This window comes from Mauremys reevesii, linkage group 13 (genome assembly GCF_016161935.1).
Source record: "Mauremys reevesii isolate NIE-2019 linkage group 13, ASM1616193v1, whole genome shotgun sequence".
Classification (NCBI taxonomy): domain Eukaryota; kingdom Metazoa; phylum Chordata; order Testudines; family Geoemydidae; genus Mauremys; species Mauremys reevesii.
The window spans coordinates 4,916,149-4,938,198 of record NC_052635.1 but is presented as its reverse complement, the minus strand read 5'-3'; the positions used below and the strand labels follow the sequence as shown (position 1 = coordinate 4,938,198).

At 64.1% G+C, this 22,050-nt stretch overlaps 1 protein-coding gene across 1 annotated transcript in view; it reads right to left on the bottom strand.

Moving 5' to 3' along the window:
- Positions 1-300: 300 nt before the first annotated feature.
- CARMIL3 (capping protein regulator and myosin 1 linker 3) overlaps positions 301-22,050 on the bottom strand; it is a 36,998-nt gene continuing 15,248 nt past the window's right edge. The window contains exons 9-41 of the mRNA XM_039498281.1: positions 21,627-21,702; positions 20,703-20,791; positions 18,727-18,821; positions 18,146-18,232; positions 17,929-18,038; positions 16,999-17,076; positions 16,792-16,868; positions 16,437-16,541; positions 16,179-16,248; positions 15,719-15,800; positions 15,518-15,614; positions 14,455-14,509; positions 14,154-14,326; positions 13,444-13,512; positions 12,202-12,295; positions 11,505-11,603; positions 11,114-11,245; positions 10,174-10,287; positions 9,572-9,747; positions 9,321-9,408; positions 8,192-8,335; positions 8,010-8,073; positions 6,366-6,580; positions 5,060-5,172; positions 4,632-4,965; positions 4,416-4,550; positions 4,065-4,131; positions 3,893-3,982; positions 2,818-2,927; positions 2,443-2,629; positions 1,122-1,232; positions 883-1,002; positions 301-786 (exon numbers count right to left, since the gene is read on the bottom strand). Coding sequence (XP_039354215.1) covers positions 761-786; positions 883-1,002; positions 1,122-1,232; positions 2,443-2,629; positions 2,818-2,927; positions 3,893-3,982; positions 4,065-4,131; positions 4,416-4,550; positions 4,632-4,965; positions 5,060-5,172; positions 6,366-6,580; positions 8,010-8,073; positions 8,192-8,335; positions 9,321-9,408; positions 9,572-9,747; positions 10,174-10,287; positions 11,114-11,245; positions 11,505-11,603; positions 12,202-12,295; positions 13,444-13,512; positions 14,154-14,326; positions 14,455-14,509; positions 15,518-15,614; positions 15,719-15,800; positions 16,179-16,248; positions 16,437-16,541; positions 16,792-16,868; positions 16,999-17,076; positions 17,929-18,038; positions 18,146-18,232; positions 18,727-18,821; positions 20,703-20,791; positions 21,627-21,702 — 3,682 coding nt within the window. The 3' untranslated portion in view covers positions 301-760. The remainder of the gene's footprint in view (positions 787-882; positions 1,003-1,121; positions 1,233-2,442; positions 2,630-2,817; positions 2,928-3,892; positions 3,983-4,064; positions 4,132-4,415; positions 4,551-4,631; positions 4,966-5,059; positions 5,173-6,365; positions 6,581-8,009; positions 8,074-8,191; positions 8,336-9,320; positions 9,409-9,571; positions 9,748-10,173; positions 10,288-11,113; positions 11,246-11,504; positions 11,604-12,201; positions 12,296-13,443; positions 13,513-14,153; positions 14,327-14,454; positions 14,510-15,517; positions 15,615-15,718; positions 15,801-16,178; positions 16,249-16,436; positions 16,542-16,791; positions 16,869-16,998; positions 17,077-17,928; positions 18,039-18,145; positions 18,233-18,726; positions 18,822-20,702; positions 20,792-21,626; positions 21,703-22,050) is intronic.

The window sequence follows — 22,050 nt, the reverse complement described above, 5'->3', positions numbered from 1 at the left end:
TGAAGGGCTTTGGGGGGGGGGCGGTTACACAGCAACACAACCTGTGCTGGAGCAGAATGTGTTGGGGGGGTGTCCTTGCTGCCCCCTGGTGGAGGGGCTGAGAACTGCCGTGTGTGTGTGTGTCCCTGCGCCCCCTGCCGGCCACGTCTGAGAACTACAACCCAGTCTGTGACCCACCCCCGAGCTTGGGACCGTGATTCTTGGTGCCCACAGCTCGGGGGGGGCCCCCAGGAGAGGGGCCGCTCCTGCCCCCCGCCGCCCGGAGGAACAAAGGAGACGCCCTCAGGCCCGCTCCGGTCGCCATATAGAATTTATTTCTCTCTTCGTTCTGTACAAGCCGAAAATAGACACGATCCCTGGAGGGGCGGAAAATGGGGTGGTGGTAGCTGGGGGGGGTGGAGGGTGCAGGGGGGATGAGCCGCATTCAGAGTCCCGCCCCCTGTTTCCTCCCGGGGAGTGATGCCTCCTCCCTCTGGGGGGCACCCCATGAAACCGGGGTCCGTCCCTCAAGGGATTTGGGGGGGTGGAAGCGAGGGAACGAGTCAGGCCCGAACAGAGGAGTGGAAGCGAGGCAGAAGGGCAGGGCGGGTCTGCAGCCCCATGGTCATGTGGGGGGGGGTTGATCCTTGTTTTTTGGGGGGGCCCATGGCTGGATCTCGGGGAAGGCCCAGTGCTCCCCTCTCTCTCTCTGTGCTCGGGCTTCCAGGTTCCCCATCTCCTCCCAGCTGGTGGCACGGCTGATACTTGGATAGCGGGTCCGTCAGTCTGTCCCGGACTCCTGGGTTCCTGTGGAGACACAGACAAGGGGCCAGGGTGGAGGGCGGGGGCGGCCGGGTGGGGGGTTGTTAACCCTCTGTGGCCCAGAGGGGCCGTTTTACTCACTGCCAGCCTGGTCCACGGAGAGGAAAGGCCGGGAGATGGGAAGACGGGGTTTCCGAGGGGGCTGATGCTGCTCCGAGGGTGGGGGCGGAGGGGGGTCCGGCAGGGGGGCGGTAGTGGCACCTATTGGGGGTGGGAGAGGGGAAGGGGTTAGACCCTGAGAAATAGCCCAGCTGAGGGCACTGCAGGGGGGGAAGCTCGCAGCCCCGGGCTCCTGTTCCCCCCTCAATTCAGGGTCTCACCTCTGGATCCAGGATCTCGGCCCCGGTCTGACTCCAGTTTGTCACAGGACTGCGCCCGGCGCGATCGCTGGGGTTTCAGGGGGGCCGCCTTCCGCCCCCCCTCAGAGCCCCCTGGAAAGAGAGAGGGTGGAAGGCCCATGTCTCCTCCCCAACCCCCTGAGCAGCCAGTCCCCTGCCCTGGGGCTGGATCGGGGCCGGCGCCCCCTGGAGGGGACAGGCCCCAGATCCACCAGTCCCTGCCGCTGGAGGACAGGCCCGGATCCATCGCTGTCCCCCAGTCCCTGCCGAGGGGCCGGATCGGGGCCGGCGCCCCCTGGAGGGGACAGGCCCCGGATCCCATCGCTGTCCCCTTGCACCAGTGCCTGCCCTGGGGCCGGATCGGGGCCGGCGCCCCCTGGAGGGGACAGGCCCCGGATCCCATCGCTGTCCCCTTGCACCAGTCCCTGCCCTGGGGCTGGATCGGGGCCGGCGCCCCCTGGAGGGGACAGGTCCCGTATCCCATCGCTGTCCCCTTGCACCAGTCCCTGCCCTGGGGCTGGATCGGGGCCGGCGCCCCCTGGAGGGGACAGGTCCCGTATCCCATCGCTGTCCCCTTGCACCAGTGCCTGCCGAGGGGCCGGATCGGGGCCGGCGCCCCCTGGAGGGGACAGGTCCCGGATCCCATCGCTGTCCCCTTGCACCAGTCCCTGCCCTGGGGCTGGATCGGGGCCGGCGCCCCCTGGAGGGGACAGGCCCCGGATCCCATCGCTGTCCCCTTGCACCAGTCCCTGCCGAGGGGCCGGATCGGGGCCGGCGCCCCCTGGAGGGGACAGGCCCCGGATCCCATCGCTGTCCCCTTGCACCAGTGCCTGCCCTGGGGCGGATCGGGCCGGCGCCCCTGGAGGACAGGCCCGGATCCCATCGCTGTCCCTTGCACAAGACCCTGCCCTGGGGCCGGATCGGGGCCGGCGCCCCCTGGAGGGGACAGGCCCCGGATCCCATCGCTGTCCCCTTGCACCAGTCCCTGCCGAGGGGCCGGATCGGGGCCGGCGCCCCCTGGAGGGGACAGGTCCCGGATCCCATCGCTGCCCCCTTGCACCAGTCCCTGCCGAGGGGCCGGATCGGGGCCGGCGCCCCCTGGAGGGGACAGGTCCCGGATCCCATCGCTGTCCCCTTGCACCAGTCCCCTGCCGAGGGGCCGGATCGGGGCCGGCGCCCCCTGGAGGGGACAGGTCCCGGATCCCATCGCTGTCCCCTTGCACCAGTGCCTGCCGAGGGGCCGGATCGGGGCCGGCGCCCCCTGGAGGGGCAGGTCCCGTGCCCCCAGCCCTGCTCCCGATACCTTCTGTTTCCAAGTGGTCCGGTCGGGGGCGGGCGATGGGGGGGGAGGTCCGAGTCTCGGTGGGGCCGGCCCCACCTACCCCCTCCTCACTGCTCTGGCTCCTCTCCGGCTGAGTCGGGGGCTTTCGGCCGCGGGGGACGGCTACTGGCTTGGGGGGGCGGGGGCCGGATGGCAGCTCCCTGGCCTGCTAGGGAATGGGGTTGCGGGGGAGAGATAATCAGAGCAGTTAGCCCCCCTGGTAATGCCACAGAGCACCCCAAACCCCACCCTGAGCCCCTGGGGGCACTGCTGGGGGGAAGCTCACAGCTTATACGCCCTCTCTGCCCCCCAACTTCACACCCCCCCAGCCTCCTGCCATTTCAGCCCCCCCCTCACCTTTCCAGATGCTGGGAAGCTGGGGCTTGGGGGCTTCTCCCCCATCTCCACTCTGGGGGCCCCGCTGGAGACGTTCATCCCCTCCTGGTCCAGCTGGGAGCTCTCCTCCGCTGACAGGGTGGGGGGAGAGGGAGAAACCACATGAGCAATGGGGGCACTGCTGCAGAGAAGCTCGCAACCCCAGAGCTCCTCCCCCGGCTGGGACACTGCTCTAGGGAAGTTCGCAGCCCTGGGGGCATTGCTGCTGGGAAGTTCATGGCCCTGGATTGGCTGGCTGGGGGCATTGCCCTGGGGAAGCTCGCAGCCCTGGGGGCACTGCTGCGGGGAAGCTCGCAGCCCTGGGGCACTGCTGCGGGGAAGCTCACAGCCCTGGGGGCACTGCTGCGGGGAAGCTCGCAGCCCTGGGGGCACTGCTGCGGGGAAGCTCGCAGCCCTGGGGGCACTGCTGTGGGGAAGCTTACAGCCCTGGGGGCACTGCTGTGGGGAAGTTCGCAGCCCTGGGGGCACTGCTGCAGGGAAGCTCGCAGCCCTGGGGGCACTGCTGTGGGGAAGCTCGCAGCCCTGGGGCACTGCTGTGGGGAAGCTCGCAGCCCTGGGGGCACTGCTGCGGGGAAGCTCACAGCCCTGGGGGCACTGCTGCGGGGAAGTTCGCAGGCCTGGGGGCACTGCTGCGGGGAAGCTCGCAGGCCTGGGGGCACTGCTGTGGGGAAGCTCACAGCCCTGGGGGCACTGCTGTGGGGAAGCTCGCAGCCCTGGGGCACTGCTGTGGGGAAGCTCACAGCCCTGGGGGCACTGCTGCGGGGAAGTTCACAGGCCTGGGGGCACTGCTGCGGGGAAGCTCGCAGCCCTGGGGGCACTGCTGCGGGGAAGCTCGCAGCCCTGGGGGCACTGCTGCGGGGAAGCTCGCAGCCCTGGGGGCACTGCTGCGGGGTAGTTCGCAGACCTGGGGCACTCCTGCGGGGAAGTTCGCAGCCCTGGGGGCACTGCTGCAGGGAAGCTCGCAGCCCTGGGGGCACTGCTGCGGGGAAGCTCGCAGCCCTGGGGGCACTGCTGTGGGGAAGCTCGCAGCCCTTACCGATATCCCAGCTGGCCTCAGCCCTTCGAATGGTGGCAAATGTTGGCTTGGAGCTCTGAGGCGGGGGCTGGGGTCTCCAGCCCCCTTTCTCTGTGGGGGAGAGAGGAGGGGGCGTATCAGGTTGGGGGAGCTACGAGAGGGGCAGGGGCAGAATTTGGGGTGTGCCCCCTACCTGAGTCGTCTGAGGACCTTCTCCTCTCTCGATCCCGCAGGCTGCCCGCCCTTTGCAGCTCCGCCCCCTGAAAGCAGAGTGAGGGGAAAGGGGAGTCGGGACCAGACCACCAGGGGTTAAGTGGGTGTGGCCTCCACCCTCAGGCCATGCCCCCAGAGGGCCCCTCCCTCCCCAACTTCAGTCCAGACCATGAGGGGTTCGGGTGGGCGTGGCCTCCATCCTCTGGCCCCGGTCCCCGAGAATCCCCCTCCTTCCGCTAAGGTAGTTGCAGACCTTGAGGCATTGAGGGGGCGTGGCCTCTCCTCAGGCCCCGCCCCTGCAGGTATGCCCCTCCTCTCACATCCCACATACCTCTTTCTTCCCGTCCAGGCTCCGCCCCATTCCGGGCAGGGCGATGCCCTTGACTCGGGAGGGCTGCAGTAGCTCCGCCTCCGAAGAATCTGACTCCGCCCTCACAGGGTTGAGGGAACGATCAGCCGTGGGACCCTACAAAAACAGAGACAGTTGAACACAGTGACCCCTGCTGGCCCCTCCTGCCCCACTCCCTGCAGCCCGGTGCCTCCTTACCTGCTTCCCTCTGGGGGGCAGCCCCTTCACCCCACTTCCTCCGCTGCCCCCCATCCCGGGGAGGGGAATTCCCATTCCACGGGGTTCCTGCTCCTCTCCCTCATCCAGGCTGGCTGAACTCCGCATTGGTGCCTTGGGCTCATCTGCTGTCCCCTGGGGGGTGCCGGGGGAGCTGTGGGGGGCCCCCCCCACGGTGTCGTCAACCTCCCTCTCCCCCTTGAGGCTCCGATGCCTCCGAAAATGGAAAAGCCCCTTTCGCCTCTTCTTCTGCATGGGGGGCAGCGCGTCTGAGGGGCCTGGCCTCACCCCGTAGCCTCTGGGGGTCCATGGATAGCTGAGGGGGGCAGAGGAGAGAAGTGGGGGTGGTCAGAGAATCAGACGGGGGTGATCCCCACCCTTTCCCGCACCCCTAGGGTATATGGTACCACCTGGTGTTATCCGTGAGGACTCGCCTGCTAAAAAATTCCTCCAGCCCCTCATCCAGCCGTGGCACCGTCCCATTCTCCTGCCGCCGGGGCTCAATGGACCCCGGTGTCCGAGCCTGCTGAGCAGAGGTGTAAGAAGCAAGGAATTAGCTGCTACCACTTTAAGACTTGCTCCTTCTCCTCCCCCTGGCTCCTCAGGCAAAATGGGAAGTCCCGCCTCCAGTGACTTGGACTTCCTGCTTCGCAGTCTTGAGCTACAGCTTTTAACTCCTCCCACTTTAAGAATGGCTCTTCCTCCTTTCCATGCGGAAACAGGAAGTAGCGTCTCCAGTGGGCAGGACTTCCTGTTTTGGAGTATTAGAAAGATTAAAGCCTAATTTAAGGCTGGCTCATCCCCTTTCACAGTTGAAGTGGTAAGTCCCACCTCTTGGCAACCAGGACTTCCTGTTTTGGTGGGGGATAATTTCCACCTGCATGTGTCTGCTTCAGCTCATTACCCACCAGGCTCTGGGGCTGCAGCAAGAGTCAGTCCAAAAGGATGCAATTGAGGAAAGCCAGAGAGAGAAAGAAGGAGAAGAATGAGTGAACAAAGGAGAGGATGGACAACAGACTGAACAAAGGAACAAATAGAACAAATAAGAGAACAGAGGGGAAGATGAACAAACGGATGAATGAGGAAAGGAACAATGGAATGAAAAAATAAATGAGTGAAAGAATGGAAGAAGGAACAAATGAATGAGAAAATGAACGAATGAATGAAAGTAGGAACAAATGAATAAGGAAACGAATGAGAGAAGGAACAAATGAATGAGAAAATCAATGAATGAAAGAAGGAACACAAAATGGAGACTAAATGAATAAGCTGTGGTTAGATGTTGATAGATGTTTGGCTGCACGTGTGTGTTCTCTCCGTGTGCCGCCCCAGCTCTGCGCAGACAGCTGGCACAGCAGCACTCGAGCGAACTGCCCAATGACCACAAGATCTGTTAAGGGATGAAGGCACCCAGCCAAGTTTATTGTCGGTGAAGCACAGCACAGTACTTGTATCCCACAGACTCTCTTCCTACACATAAGCAAATAAGCAAATGAAAAACAAAGGACAAAACAAATGAACAAGAAAGGAACGAGAAAACAAAGGAATGGGAAAATGAACGAATGAAGGAGAAACTGACTGCAGAAAGGCGAAAACGAGGGACTGAATGAGAAAACGAAGGACTAGGGAAAGGAACAAAGATGAGAAACTGGGTGGAGGAGTGAAGGAGAAATCGAAGGCGTGACTGAGCGAGGTGGTGGGGTCGGTGTGACTCACGTTCTGGTGGGGGCCCAGGGGGATGCAGCGTGGGGGACGGGGACGGCCACGGGTGTGGTGCTCCAGTCGGGAGCCCTCGGTGGGGAGCTCGGCCAGTCCCTCGAAGGAGGGGCTGCGGGAATGCGAGTACTGGCTGCTGGCCGATGAGGAGTGCCAGCCTGACGGCGAGTCGGTGCCCCAGGGGTGTGCGACATCAGTGTCTGGGTCAGCCCCGCCTGTGGGGGGAGGCAGAGAGAGAGAGTGGGGGAGAGGAGAGGGTGAGCAACAGAGGAAGGGTTGTGTGGATGGGTGGATGTGGGGGTGGATGAAGGAGTGAATGGATAGAGGGGTAGATGGATGGATGGATGGATGGATGCATGGGTGGATGAAGCAGTGGATATGGGGTGGATGGACAGAGGATGGATGGATGGAGGGGTGTGAATGGGGATGGGTGGATGAAGCGGTGGATAAGGGGTGGGTGGGTCGGTGGATGGATGGAGGTGGATAAGGGGTGGATGGATGGACGGGTGGATGAAGCAGTGGATGGATGGATGGATGGATGGATCAGAGGTGGTGGATGGGTGGATGAAGTGGTGGATAAGGGGTGGATGGATGGACAGGAAGATGGATGGGTGGATGAAGCAGTGGATAAGGGGTGGGCGGGAGGGGGGTGGAGGGGTGGACGGATGAAGCGATGGATGGATGGATGGATGAAGTGGTGGATAAGGGGTGGGAGGGTGGGTGGATGGATGGTGGTGGATAAGGGGTGGATGGATGGACGGGTGGATGAATGGATGGATGGATGGATCAGAGGTGGTGGACGGATGGATGGGTGGATGAAGTGGTGGATAAGGGGTGGATGGATGGACAGGAAGATGGATGGGTGGATGAAGCAGTGGATGGATGGATGGATGGATGGATCAGAGGTGGTGGACGGATGGATGGGTGGATGAAGTGGTGGATAAGGGGGGGATGGATGGACAGGAAGATGGATGGGTGGATGAAGTGGTGGATAAGGGGTGGATGGATGGACAGGAAGATGGATGGGTGGATGAAGCAGTGGATAAGGGGTGGATGGATGGACAGGAAGATGGACAGATGGATGAAGCAGTGGATGGATGGATCAGAGGTGGTGGACGGATGGATGGGTGGATGAAGTGGTGGATAAGGGGTGGATGGATGGACAGGAAGATGAACGGGTGGATGAAGCAGTGGATGGATGGATGGATGGATGGATCAGAGGTGGTGGACGGATGGATGGGTGGATGAAGTGGTGGATAAGGGGTGGATGGATGGACAGGAAGATGGATGGGTGGATGAAGCAGTGGATGGATGGATGGATCAGAGGTGGTGGACGGATGGATGGGTGGATGAAGTGGTGGATAAGGGGTGGATGGATGGACAGGAAGATGGATGGGTGGATGAAGCAGTGGATAAGGGGTGGATGGATGGACAGGAAGATGGACAGATGGATGAAGCAGTGGATGGATGGATCAGAGGTGGTGGACGGATGGATGGGTGGATGAAGTGGTGGATAAGGGGTGGATGGATGGACAGGAAGATGGATGGGTGGATGAAGCAGTGGATAAGGGGTGAGTGTTGGGTGGGTGGATGCATAAGTGGTGGATGGAGAAAGAGGAGATCTGATGTGCGACCGTCACTCACCGATAAAAGCTGAGACAGGTCGGATTTTCCTGCCGTGTTTCGGCCTCTTGATAGCGATGGTGTCCTGCAGAGGGGAGAGCAGGGTGACCCCAGAGCCAGGTATGGGGGGTCCCCTCCCTGCCCTGGGGGGTGGGGGGCTGGGAGAGGGGCCGGCAGGGCTGTGCCCCGTCCCCATTGCTTACAATGCTGGTTCCCAGCTCATCGTCCGTGATCTCCTCCTGATCTCTCAGCTGGTTCCTGGGGGGCTGGTCCAGTGCGGTCCCCCCACAGCTCCCGGCCCCGCCCTGCCCCTCGGAGAGCTGCTGGAGGTGGGTGATGTGCCGGGTCTATGTGGGGGGGGCGGGGGAGAGAGATTATTGGGATGAACCAGGGGTCAGAGGGGTCTGAGGAGGGTTTGGGGGGCTGAGGGAAAAGGTTGGGGTGGGGTACAGCTTCTCCATTTGGGAGGAGAGAGGGGGAAGTGGGGGTCCTGGGGACTGGTGGGGTTGGGAAGCTGGGGGTCTCGGGGTAATGCAGGGGGAGCAGGGGGTGGGACCGTGGGGTGTATGAGGGCCGGTGGGGGCTGAGAGTGTCAGGGGCGGGAGGGTGAGTGCTGGGGTGACTGTGGGGAGATGGGACTGACTGTGGGGGCTGAGAGTCAGTGTGGGGGTGGGGGTCAGTGTGGGGACTGAGGGTGACTGGGGGCTGGGGGTCTCTGTGTGGGGCTGGTGGTCAGTGGGGATCTGGGGTCATTGGGGTCTGGGGTCATTGTGGGGACTGGGAAGTCACTGTGGGGACTGGGGGTGACTGGGGTCTGGGGTCATTGGGGTCTGGGGTCATTGTGGGGGCTGGGAAGTCACTGTGGGGGCTGGGGGTGACTGTGAGGTCTGGGGGTCATTGGGGTCTGGGGTCACTGTGGGGGCTGGGGTGACTGGGGCTGGGGCTCAGTGTGGGGGCTGGAGGATCTTTGGGGCTGGGGTCACTGTGGGGGCTGGGGATCAGTGTGGGGTCTGGGAGGTCTTTGGGGGCCGGGTCACTGTGGGGGCCAGGGTCACTGTAGGGGCTGGGGGTTATTGGGGGCCAGGGTCACTGTTGGGGCTGGGGTGACTGGGGCTGGGTGGTCATTGGGGGCCAGGGTCCTGTGGGAGCTGGGGTCACTGTGGGGGCTGGGGGTGACTGGGGAGCCGGGTCACTGGGTGGGGCTGGTGGTCAGTGGGGATCTGGGGGTCATTGGGGGCTGGGAAGTCGCTGTGGGGGCTGGGGTGACTGGAGGGGCCGGGGTCACTGAGGGGCTGGGGGTCCTTGGGGGGCCGGGGTCACTGGGGGGCTCACCAGGATCTTGTGGGTGTTGTATAACTCCTCCAGCAGCTCCTCCACGATGGAGTTGGTGAGATACGTCACCACAGACAACTTCACCTCGCTGGGGGCAAACGGGGGAGGGGGGTCAGAGACTGGGCAGCCCCCTGGGCACCCCAACCTGCCAGATCCACGATGCTCCCCAGCCCCCTAGCCCCCCCAGCCCTCCTTGGGGACCCCCCATACACACGCGGCCCCTCCCCCCCCAGCTCCCACTCCCGACTCACTTCAGCTTGTTCTGGATGTCCTGCCCGGCCTGCTCCAGCAGCGCCCCCCGGATGAAGTTGCGGGGGACGGTCACCCGCTCCGACACGGCCCCCAGCATCTTGTTGTGGCCCTCGGCCGCCTGCATGGCCCTGGGGCAGAGCTCCTGGGTCAGCGTCACCATGGACTCCAGGATCACCTGGAAGGGACCCTGCGGGTCAGAAAGGGGGTCCCCCGAAGCACCGAGTCACCCCCACGTGCCCCAGAGCTGGGCCCCCCACACTGAGCTCCCTTAGTAACACATCAGACCCGGGGTCCTCCCAAACTGAGCCCCCCAACTCCTCAGTGAGACCTGGGGTCCCCCAAAACTGAACCCCCCAATTGCTCTAATGGGACTCAGGGTCCCCCCAAACTGAGTGCCCCAAGACCCCAGTGAGACCTGGAGTCCCCCCAAACTGAGCTCTCCAACCCTCCTAATGAGACTCAGGGTCCCCCAAGCCTCCCAGTGAGACCCAGTGTCCCCCCAAACTGAGCCCCTCAGCCCCACCAGTGAGACCTGGGGTACCCCCACACTGAGTCTCCCAACCCCCTCACCCAGGGAGACCCAGGGTCCCCAGCTCATCACCTGCAGCTCCTTGTCAACGGCCTTGGAGACCTCGTTGGCCACAGACTCCAGTCGCTGTCGGACGGGCCCGTCGCTCGCCAAGATGTGTCCCAGTTCGTAGAGGCTGGGGAACAGCTGGGGGGAGAGAGAGCATACAGACGGGGGTGGGGTGAACAGGGACAGATGTGCGTGGGGGGACGGGCTACAGTGTGCAGCTGTGGCATTATCTGGGGAGTTTGTTCCTAGGCCAGGGATGGAGGCTCCAGCTGTGTACAGCTGTGGCAACACTGCGGGAGGCTGTGTCCCACAAGGGATAGAGGATACAGCTGTGGCAACATCTGGAGAGCTAGTGTGTGCCTGGGGATAGAGGATCCAGACCTGACAACATCTGGGGAACTTGTTCCTGGGCCAGAGATAGAGACTACAGCTGTGGCAACATCTGGGGGGGGTCTAGTTTCTGGCTGAGGATAGAAGGTCCAGATGTGTCAACATCTGCAGAAAGAGTGTTTAGCCAGGGATATGGAATACTGCTGTGGCAACATCTGGTGACAGTGACTGGGCCAGAGATGGAGGATCCAGCTGTGCAGACAGTGGCCACCAGAGGATACAGTTATGGCATCATCTGGGGAGGTAGTTTGTATCTGGCGATGTGCCAGATGTGTCAACATCTGCAGAGGCAGTGTCAGGGACACGGGATACAGCTGTGGTAACATCTGGAGAGCTACTGTCTGGGCCAGCAGGGCTGGATGTGGCCTCAGCTAGAGAAGCCAGTGTTCAGACAGGGGTGCTGCGTACAGATGTGGGGAACATCTGGGGAGAGGAGAGAGAGGAGAAAGGCAGGCGGAAGGTGAGACCGAGGGGAAGGGGATGGGATCAGATGGGAGGGAGGAACAGGGGCCCGACCGAGAGGGCTGGGGATGGAGGGAACGGGGCAGGGCCCGGACGGAGGGGTCTGACTCACCGCCCGCGAGTTCTTGGCCTCCTTCATGAGCTCCCGCGCGTAGAGCACCTCCTCCTGGACGGTATCGGCAGGGCAGCTGTGCAGAGCCCTCACCTCCTCCTGGACCCGCAGGCACAGCCGTCTGATCATCTGCTGGGGGACAGGGCTATTCGCAAAACCCCCAGAGCCAGCCGGGACCCCCGCCCTGGGGCCGGATCAAAACCAGCGCCCCCTGGAGGGGAAAGGCCCCGTGTCCCATTCCTGGCCTCCCTGAGCCAGCCAGTTGCACCCTGGGCCAGGTGGGAGCTGGCGCCCCCTAGAGGGGAAAGGCCCTGTGTCCCATTCCCCACCCCCCTGAGCCAGCCAGCCCCCCTGCCCCTGGGGGGCGGTACGGGGAGATGGGAACGTTTACTTGCTCGGCGCTGCTGGTGCCGATCCCCTGCTGGAGTCGGAACGCCTGCTCCTGGGAGAACTTCTGGGAATGGCCATTTCGGAGGAGGCACCATTGGATCTGGGGGGAGGGAAGAGAGAGAAGCAGATGAGAGTCCCCTTGGGATCCTCCCTGTCACGGAGTGTGGGGGAGTCAGGGCCCTGCACCCCCCACTTCCTGCGACTCACCGGGACTCCCAGCCAGCCAGGAACACAGAAGGTTTATTCGACAGCAGGAACCCGGCGTAGGGCAGAGCTTGTAGGTACCGACACCGGACCCCCCAGTCAGCTCCACCGTGGGGCCAGGGAGGCCGGACCCCGGTTCTGGGCCCCCCCATTTCCCCAGCCTGCTCCAGACTGACACTCTCCAGCCCCCCCCTCTGCCTTTGCCCCTTTCCCGGGCCAGGAGCCACCTGAGCCCTTGTGCTCCAGCCCCGTCACTGGGCACCTTGCCGGGGAGGGGCCCAGGCCCTCAGCTGCCAGGAGCCCGGGCAGAGCCCCTCACACCCGCCCCCTCGGGCTCTGCACCAATCACAGACCCTGCCCCCCCCAGACTTATCAGCTGCACAGGGGAAACTGAGGCACCCACACAGTATTCAGAAAAAACATTAAGAACATTCCCACTTCATCACACCCCCACCCCCTCCAGCCGAGCCCCGAGGGCTCCGGGCTCTACCCACCTTCTGCCACACCTCGTCCGTCCTCTCTGGGGCACTGCGGTAAGCGGCTGTGATGTCGCTCATGGGGAAGGACATGTACTTCAGGGTGTAGTTGCTGTAGGGAGGGGTGTGAGGTTAAATGGGAGGGGGTGTTGGGAAAGGGCCCCCCAGATACCCAGGGACTTACCCTTCACATCTGTCAGAGTTATGGTCTCACTTCCTCCCAGTTATCTAACCTCCTCCTCCCACTCTTATCAAAAACCCCGTCTCCCCATTATCACCCCCTGTTCCTCCTCCAGTCACCCCAACCCAGTTCTTGTCTGTTCATTATCCCAGACATTGTCCACCTCCCTCTTATCATCCAACCACTCCAACAACCCAACCCAAACAACCCACCACTCCAATGACCCTTCCGATAACCCAAGCCAACTCCACCCAACCAAGGACCCAACCCAACTCCACCCAACCGAGACCCCAAGCCAGCTCCACTCAACCAAGGACCCAACCCAACTCCACCCAACCAAGGACCCAACCCAACTCCACCCTACCAAGACCCCAAGCCAACTCCACCCTGCCAAGAACCCAACCCAACTCCACCCAACCAAGACCTCAAGCCAACTCCACCCAACCAAGACCCCAACCCAACTCCACCCAACCAAGACCTCAAGTCAACTCCACCCAACCAAGACCTCAAGTCAACTCCACCCAACCAAGAGCTCAATCCAACCCAACTCTACTTAACCACTAATTCAATCCAACTCAACCAACATAACCCAACCAAGAACCCAAACCAACTCAGCCCAACCTAACCCAACTCTATGCAAGTAATAATCCAATCCAACTCAATCTAACCCGACTCTATTCAACCAGTAACCCAAGCCAACTGAACCGAACCAATAACCCAACCCAGCCCCATTCAGTAACCCACCCACCCACCCAATAATACCAACCAACCCAACTAATGCACCAGTAATCCACTCGAACAACCCAATCACCTACCCAACAACCTAACTGCCTCAACTCAGCACAACCAATCCAGTCCCCAACTCAACTCAAAACCATCCAGACAACTCTGCCAGTCCACACACGTCCCCAGTAAAAATGAATTACAAACAATTAAGCAGCAAGCAGGCATTAAACACCGGAGAAATGACACCTGTTATCAATGCTAAGCATGCAGACCAAGGGGGAGGTGCAGGTTGGGGGGCATCCCTGGAATGTCAGGGGCAGACACTCAACCAGGAAGTCCCCCTCCAGACTCACTTCTCCAGGGCTCGGGCGACGTCATGGAAGCCAAGTGCCGTCGTGTTGTTCCGGTCCCAGGCGATGCTCCTGCAAAGGGGAGATCCAGGCTGGGTCACCCAACATTGGGGTCCTTCTAGCCCCCCACTGTGATGACACACCAGATGAGACCCTGTTCCCTGCCTTGGCTAATACAAACTGTCCACCCTCCTCCTCTCCAGTGGAACCCCCTTCCCCATATTCTCCAACAGGGACCCCCTCTTCTGCTGTCCCCACCAATAGCTCTCTCCTCCCTTCCTCCCTCCAACAGAGCCCCTCTTCCGTATCCCCTGCTGTGCTTCCTAATCCCATGGGATCCTTCCCCTCAGTTCTCCCCTCCCCACCCCAATCCCTGCTCCTGCCCAATGGCAGCCTCTCTCCCAACCCCCAAATCCCTCCACTTCCCCTGACAGGACCCCACAAGTCCCAATCCCCCTGCAAATCCCCTAATGGGACACCCTCTCCTGGCCCACCCAGTGAGACCCCCTCACACCAGCCCCAATCCCCCCCACTCTCCTGCCACTGAGAGCCCCGTTACCCCACCCCCTCAATCTGCACCCACTTCCCCCGCTCGGACTTTGCTTCCTCCTCCCCCAAACCCAATCCCCCCCATGAGACCCCCTCCCCCACCCAGTCCCCCGATGGGACCTCCTGCTGCACCCCAGGGTCCCCTTCCTTCCAGGAGCCCCCACCGGAGGGTGCTGTTGATCTGCAAGGCCTTGGACAGCATCTTGGCCCCCAGGTCCTCCATGCCGTTCCCGCTCAGGTCCACCTTGCTCAAGCAGGTATTACTGCCAAGGGCATTGATGAGGATGCTGGTCCGGGACTTCAGCCGTGAGTCGGCCACGGAGAGAGATTGCAGGGACTGCGGGGAGAGAGGCGAGTCAGCCCTGGGATCCCCTGCCCCACCTCAACTCTGCTGGTTCCCCTCAATCCCGATCCACAGCCCCCTGCCTTTGAGCAAATTTCACTGTTCACGAGGGACAGACTCACACAATCTTCCTCCTGAATCAGCTGCACGATCTTGTGAAGTATGTCCTCCAGCGTCCTGGGGAGAGAACACAGAGGCCGGGCATAAGCGCCCAGAGGGGTGGAACGAGGCTGGGAGGTAAATTCACCAGCCCAACCACTGACTTGGCTGTAAGCTAAACAGGAACGTGCTAATTGTTCTAGGACACTTATTCTAGAGCCCTTCCCTTCATGTTCTAAGTTGGGTGGGTTCTGGATTGCTGGACCTGGATTGCATCCACCTCAGCAGAGTTGCAACATTGCTTGGCTAGTGTTCTAGGTGACCCGTTCTAGACCCTTTCCCCGTGTTCTAGACTGAGCATGTTCTGGATAATTGGGTTCTATAGAGTCAAACTCAGTAGACTCATAACATTGCTTGGCTAGTCTTCTAGGTCATCCATGCTGTATCACTTCCTTCCATGCTCTAGGCTTGGTGGGTTCTGTATAACTGGACTTCATAATGACAACCTAATCAGAGATGCAAAACCTCTTGGCCAGTTTTCTAGGTCACTCGACTGGGGAGGTTCTAGATAGCTTTTCTACTTCCACTATTCTCCATTTCTGTCAGATGTTTGCAGCATAGTCTAATTGGTCTAGAATGGTTCCCATTAGGCACCAATGCTCATCCAGTAGGTCTAGAAGCTTGTAATGGAGCCCAGCACCCATCCAATGAGTCTAAAATGGGTCCCATTAAGCCCAATGCCCATATAAAGGGTGTAGAGTGGGTCCCATGGGTCCATTTCCCATCCACTGGGTCTAGAATGGTTCTCATGGAGCCCAACATCCATCCAGTGGGTATATGAGGTCCAATGACCTTCCAATGGGTCTCAAATGGTTCTCATGGAGCCAGTGCCCATCCAGTGGGTCTAGAAAGGGTCCCATGGAACCCAGCATCCATCCAATGAGTCTAGACTGGGTCCCATGGAGCACAACCTCCTCACTAGAGAAGGTGAGCTCGGAGGAAAATAGGTTCAAGGACCTCTCTCTCCCGGGGAGGAGGGGGCCAATGAGTCGGGACAGAAGGTGGATGACAGACGTGTTCACCCACCGGGACTTGACGCTGAAGTTCTTGCCCAGCCAGAGGTGTTTGAGGGATTTGTTCTTGCCCAGAGCAGGGACCAGCGTCAGCAAATCGGAGTCGAAACCTGGAGTGAGCGGTGGGAGAAGAGGAACATCAGGGGGAGCTGAGATACTGTCCCCTCCCCCCGGGCAGGGATGCAGGGACTCGAGGGCAGGTGGACAGACTCACCGTTGTCGGAGAGGTCTAGGCTCCCCACGGCAGTGACCCCCGGGAGCTGCTCCTGCAGGACCTGAGCCCCCAGCGAGCGCAGCTGGGAGAGAGAGAGCGAGTGAGTGAGAGAGTGGAGGAGGGAAAGAAGGAACGATTGAAAGAACAAGGGAACAACACTGGGAGAGGAAGAACGAGGGAACAAGACAGGTGAGAGAGAACGAGAGAACGAGATCTGAGGGAAAGAACGAGGGAACGAGAGAACGAGATGGGGAGGGAAAGAACGAGGGAACGAGAGAATGAGACGGGGAGGGAAAGAACGAGGGAACGAGAGAACGAGACGGGAGGGAAAGAACGAGAGAACGAGACGGGGAAGTAAAGAAAGAATTAACAGACGGCCCCCTCCCCCACCAACCATAACAAGGCCCCCTCCATTCTCCCCCCCCCTACGACGCACAGCCCCCTCCTGGCCCCCCCTCACCTCACAGCCGCTCAAGTCCAGGTGAACGTCACTCAGGTGGGTGTTGGCCGAGAGACCCTGGAACAGAGACCTGGGGAACATGGGGTTAATGGGGGCAGAGAGGGTGACTCCCACTTGCCCCATCCACCTCCCCCACTAGCCTCCCCAACACACAGCGAGCAGAGGGTGCACGGACACACACACAGGGCAGGGCCCATCCCCACCAGCAGGGGGCGCAGTGACACACCCACACCCACACCCACACCCACACCCACTCACCTCAAGGCGTCCAGGGGCATTTTCGTGCCCGACAGGCTCACGTAGTTCAGCGCGTAGGCGCTACAGAAGAATTGCTTGAAGGACGGCTGGGAGTCCTTGGCTTTCCTAGAGATGGAGACAGGCCGGGAGCCCCCAGAATTAAGGGGGGGCCTGCCCCAGAGGGACCCTGATCCCCGTGGAAAGGGTGCGCAAGGGGGCACGGCGGGGGGGGTCAGTCCAATTGGGATCCCCCTCGCTGGGAAACTGGGGTGCAGGAGGCAGAGGAGGGGTCTCTGTAATGGGGACCCTCCAGCTGGGAAGTTGGGGTGCAGGGGAGGAGTTCACGTGATGGGGGGCAGGGGACCCCGACACTCACCGGTGCGAGAAGCTGTTCCGGGAGAGGTTGAGGTAGCTAAGCCGAGGGCAACATCCATGCAGCAGCGCCCCGAATAACTGGGGGGACAGAGAGAGAAAGGGATCGAACCCCCAGCTCCCCACAGCGCCCCCTGCAGGGCGAGGCTGGGATATCCCGGAGGCCCCTCCCCCCCGCTCCCCCCGGCGCCCCCGGCTGGTCGCCCCTCACCACGTCGACGGCGCAGTCGGTGCCGGACAGCTCGAGGCGGACGAGCGCGTTGGGCTGGGCCAGGAAGGAATAAAAACCCTGCGGGGAGAGAGCGCGACGGACGGAGCTGGGGGGCCTGTCTGTGCCCCACAGAGCCCCCGCTCCCTGCCCCACGGCGCCCGCTGCCCAGCTCCCACCTCCTGCCCCACAGAGCCCCCGCTCCCTGCCCCACGGCGCCCGCTGCCCAGCTCCCACCTCCTGCCCCACAGAGCCCCCGCTCCCTGCCCACGGCGCCCGCTGCCCAGCTCCCACCTCCCTGCCCCACAGAGCCCCCGCTCCCTGCCCCACGGTGCCCGCTGCCCTGCTCCCACCTCCTTGCCCCGTGGCACCCGCTGCCCAGCTCCCACCTCCTGCCCCACGGCGCCCTGCCCCGCTCCCTGCCCCACGGTGCCCTGCCCCGCTCCCACCTCCCTACCCCACGACACCCCCTGCCCTGCTCCCTGCCCCACAGTGCCTGCTGCCCAGCTCCCACCTCCTGCCCCACAAGGCCCCTGCTCCCTGCCCCACGGTGCCCTGCCCTGCTCCCTGCCCCACGGCACCCCCTGTTCAGCCTCCCACCTCCTGCCCCACGGCGCCCCTGCTCCCTGCCCCACGGTGCCCTGCCCTGGTCCCTGCCCCATGGTGCCTGCTGCCCAGCTCCCACCTCCGTGCCCCACGGCACCCCGCCCTGCTCCCTGCCCCACGGCGCCCGCTGCCCAGCTCCCACCTCCCTGCCCCACGGCGCCCCGCCCTGCTCCCTGACCCATGGCACCCCCTGCCCCACTCTCTGCCCCATGGCGCCCCTGTCCCGCTCCCTGCCCCATGGCGCTCCCTGCCCCACTCTCTGCCCCACGGCACCCCCTGTTCAGCCTCCCACCTCCCTGCCCCACGGCGCCCCCTGCTGTCACTCACGTTGGCCTCCTCACCGCCCAGCAGCCCGGGGTTCTTGCTGAGGTCCAGGTGCTGCAGGGAGCTGCTGAAGGCCGGGTTGGCCCCCAGGGTCTGACAGAGCCCGGCCAGGCCTGGGAGGGGACGGAGGGGGGGTGAGTGCGGGGGCTGGGACCCCCTGCCCATCCCCCACCCTGCCCCCAGGCTGGAGAGCTCCTCCCTCCCCCCAGCCCCCCGGTACCTTTCGGGGTGACCCCGCTCCTGCGGAGCCCCAGCCGCCGCAGCCCCTTGGGGAAGCAGAGGAACTGCTGGCTCAGGGAGATGAGACCTGTGCAGGGGGGGAGGGAAGAGATTAGGGGGGCCCGGGGGCGTGAGCGCAGAGATGGGGGCAGGACAGGGGGAGGACATGGGGGTGCTGGGGCCTGGGGGATATTGGGGGTGCTGGGGGTGTCCGGCACTGGAGGACACTGGGGGCAGTGGGGGCTGGGGACACTGGGGGCTGGGGATACTGGGGAACACTGGGGGTGCTGGGGGTGTCAGGTGCTGGAGGACACTGGGGGCAGTGGGGGCTGGGGAACACTGGGGATAGTGGGGCTGGGGACACTGGGGGCCGGGGATACTGGGGGGAGATTGGAGGTGCTGGGGGGACATTGGGGGGTGCTGGGGGGTGTCATGTGCTGGAGGACACTGCGGGGACATTGGATGGTGCTGGGGGAGACTGGAGGCTACTGGGGGCACTGGGTGGTGCTGGGGGAGACTGGAGGCTACTGGGGACACTGGGTGGTGCTGGGGGCCAGCTGGGGGGCACTGGGGGGTCCCCACCTTTGTCCTCGATCTGGTTGTGTGACAGCACCAGGCTGTGCAGGGCCGAGCCGGGGTTTTCTCCCAGGGCGTAGGTCAGTTTGAGCGCGAAGTCCCTGCGCCAGAGAGAGTCGGGGGGTGACGCCCTGAACCCCGAACCCCAGCCCCTCCCCCAACCCAGCCAGTCCCCATCCTGGGGGCAGATCAGAGCCGGCGCCCCCTAGAGGGGAAGGGCCGCACGCCCCTTCCCCGCCCTGGGGCCGGGTGGGAGCCGGCGCCCCCTAGAGGGGAAGGGCCCCGCGCCCCGTTCCCCGCCCTGGCGCCGGGTGGGAGCCGGGTCCCCTAGAGGACGGGCCCGCGCCCGTTCCCGGCCCTGGGGCCGGGTGGGAGCCGGCGCCCCCTAGAGGGGAAGGGCCCCGCTTCCCGCCCTGGGGCGGGTGGGAGCCGGCGCCCTAGAGGGCAAGGGCCTCGCGCCCATTCCGCCCTGGGGCCGGGTGGGAGCCGGCGCCTAGAGGAAGGGCCGCGCCCGTTCCCGCCTGGGGCCGGGTGGGAGCCGGGTCCCCTAGAGGAAGGGCCCGCGCCCGTTCCGCCCTGGGGCCGGGTGGGAGCAGGTCCCCCTAGAGGAAGGGCCCGGGCCGTTCCCGCCCTGGGGCCGGGTGGGAGCCGGCGCCCCCTAGACGGGAAGGGCCCCGCGCCCCGTTCCCCGCCCTGGGGCCGGGTGGCAGGGGCGGCTCTAGAAAATAGGCTGCCCCAGGCAGCGCGGTGTGCTGCGCCGCCCTTCCTCGGTCCCGCGGCGGGTCCCCTCTTCCTGCGGCTCCGGTTGAGCTCCCGCGGCAGGTCCACCAGAGCCCCGGGACGAGCGGACCTCCCGCGGGCACGGTCCGGCGGCTCCGCTTGAGCTGCCGCAGTCATGCCTGCGGGAGGTCCAGCCGAGCCCCCCTCCGCAGTCATGCCTGCGGCAGGTCCGGTCGTCCGCGGCTCCGGTGGACCTCCCGCAGGCATGACTGCGGCAGGTCCACCGGCCCAGCCTACCGCCCCCTAGATTTGGCCGCCCTAGGCAACAGCTTGCTTTGCTGGTGCCTAGAGCCGCCCCTGCCGGGTGGGAGCCGGCGCCCCCTAGAGGGGAAGGGCCCCGCGCCCCGTTCCCTGCCCTGGGGCCGGGCGGGAGCCGGGTCCCCCTAGAGGGGAAGGGCCCCGCGCCCCGTTCCCCGCCCTGGGGCCGGGCGGGAGCCGGCGCCCCCTAGAGGGGAAGGGCCCCGCGCCCCGTTCCCCGCCCTGGGGCCGGGCGGGAGCCGGCGCCCTGAGGAAGGGCCCGCGCCCGTTCCCGCCCTGGGGCCGGGCGGGAGCCGGCGCCCCAGAGGAAGGGCCCGCGCCCGTTCCGCCCTGGGGCCGGGCGGGAGCCGGCGCCCTAGAGGAAGGGGCCCGCGCCCGTTCCCGCCCTGGGGCCGGGCGGGAGCCGGCGCCCCTAGAGGAAGGGCCCGCGCCCGTTCCTCGCCCTGGGGCCGGGCGGGAGCCAGCGCCCCTAGAGGAAGGGCCGCGCCCTTCCCGCCCTGGGGCCGGGCGGAGCCGGCGCCCCTAGAGGAAGGGCCGCGCCCGTTCCCGCCCTGGGGCCGGGCGGGAGCCGGCGCCCCTAGAGGAAGGGCCGGGCCGTTCCGCCCTGGGGCCGGGCGGAGCCGCGCCCTAGAGGAAGGGCCCGCGCCTGCCCCGCCCTGGGGCCGGTGGGAGCCGGCGCCTAGAGGAAGGGCCCGCGCCCGTTCCCGCCCTGGGGCCGGGTGGAGCCGGCGCCCCTAGAGGACGGGCCCGCGCCCCGTTCCCGCCCTGGGGCCGGTGGGAGCCGGCGCCTAGAGGGGAAGGGCCGCCCCGTTCCCCGCCCTGGGGCCGGGTGGGAGCCGGCGCCCCCTAGAGGGGAAGGGCCCCGCGCCCCGTTCCCCGCCCTGGGGCCGGGTGGGAGCCGGCGCCCCCTAGAGGGAGTGGGGGTTTGGGGGGGGCTCACTCACGTTTTTAACCCCGCGTTGTCCAGCACCAGCTCCTCCAGGTGATGGGACTTGCTGAGCGTGTGCAGAACCTGCTCGGCGACCTCGGAGCTCTGGGGAGAGGGAAGGAGACAGAGAGCGCAGGGGAGAGATGGGGGGACCCCCCGGCCGAGGAGCAGGGGGTGCTGGGGAGCATTTCCCTATGGGGGCAATTCTGGGGGTGCAGGGGATGGTTTGGGTGGCAGGGTGGTTTGGGGGCACACACAGTGGTTTGGGGGTTCTGTGTGGTTTAGGGGATGAATTGGGGGCTGAGGCAGTTTTGGGGTACAGGGCAGTTTGTGGGCATAGAGGAGGAGGGATTTGGGGGTACAGAGCATTTTCATGGGTAGAGAAGGGGTTTGGGTTGTGGGGTGCAGGGGAATGTTTCAGGGCACAGACAAGTGTTCTGGAGTGCAGGGGATTTGGGGGTACAGAGATATGACACAAGAAAGTTTCAGGGTATAGAGGAGGGTTTGGGCTTCAGAGGGCTGGGATTTGGGGGTGCAGAAGGGGATTTTGGGGCACAGCTGGAGTTTGGGGGTGTAGAGGAGGGTTTCTGGGAGCAGGGTGGCTTTGGGGGCACAGACCAGGGTTTTGGGATGCAGGGGGGCTGGGGCTGGGATTTTGGGGCAGGGTTTTGGGGTGCCAGGGTGGGATATGGGGCACAGTGGAGGAGGGGGTTGGGAAGCAGGGGAATGTTTCAGGGCACAGAGAGGGGCAGGATTTGGGGTTCAGAGGAATTTGGGCATCCAGTGGAGATTGTGTCCAGGGAACTTTGAGTCAAGGGGTGGGTTTTGGGGTCCAGGGGCAAGTTTGGGGGCCCAGGGCAGCTTTTGGGGTCCAGGGGCATGTTTGGGGGCCCAGGGGTGGGTTTTGGGGGCCCAGGGGCGGGTTTTGGGGGGTACCTACCAGCCTCAGGTCCTTGCAGTGCAGTCGCGTGAACCAAGGGTTGTAGGCGAGGGCAGCGACGATCAAGGCCAGGTCCCTGCGGGGAGAGTCACGGGGAAGGGGGTGAGCACCCCCACATCTGCCAGCACCCCCACTGTGCTGATGGGGGAGGGGTGCCCCAGGAGGGGCCGATGGGGAGAAGAGGGGCTGGGGTGTCTGGGGGGATGCAGGGTATTGGGGGACTGCCAGGTGGGTTTCAGCGGTTCAGGGAGTATTGGGGTGTTGGGCTAGGTTTGGGGGGTACAGGGATACTGGCACACAGGGGTATGGGGCTATTGGGGTGCTGGTCAGGCATTGGGTACAGGGATATTGGGGTGCTGGCAGTGGGCATTGAGGGCACAGGGGGGCTGGAGAACTGGATTTTTGGAGGTACAAGGGGTATTGG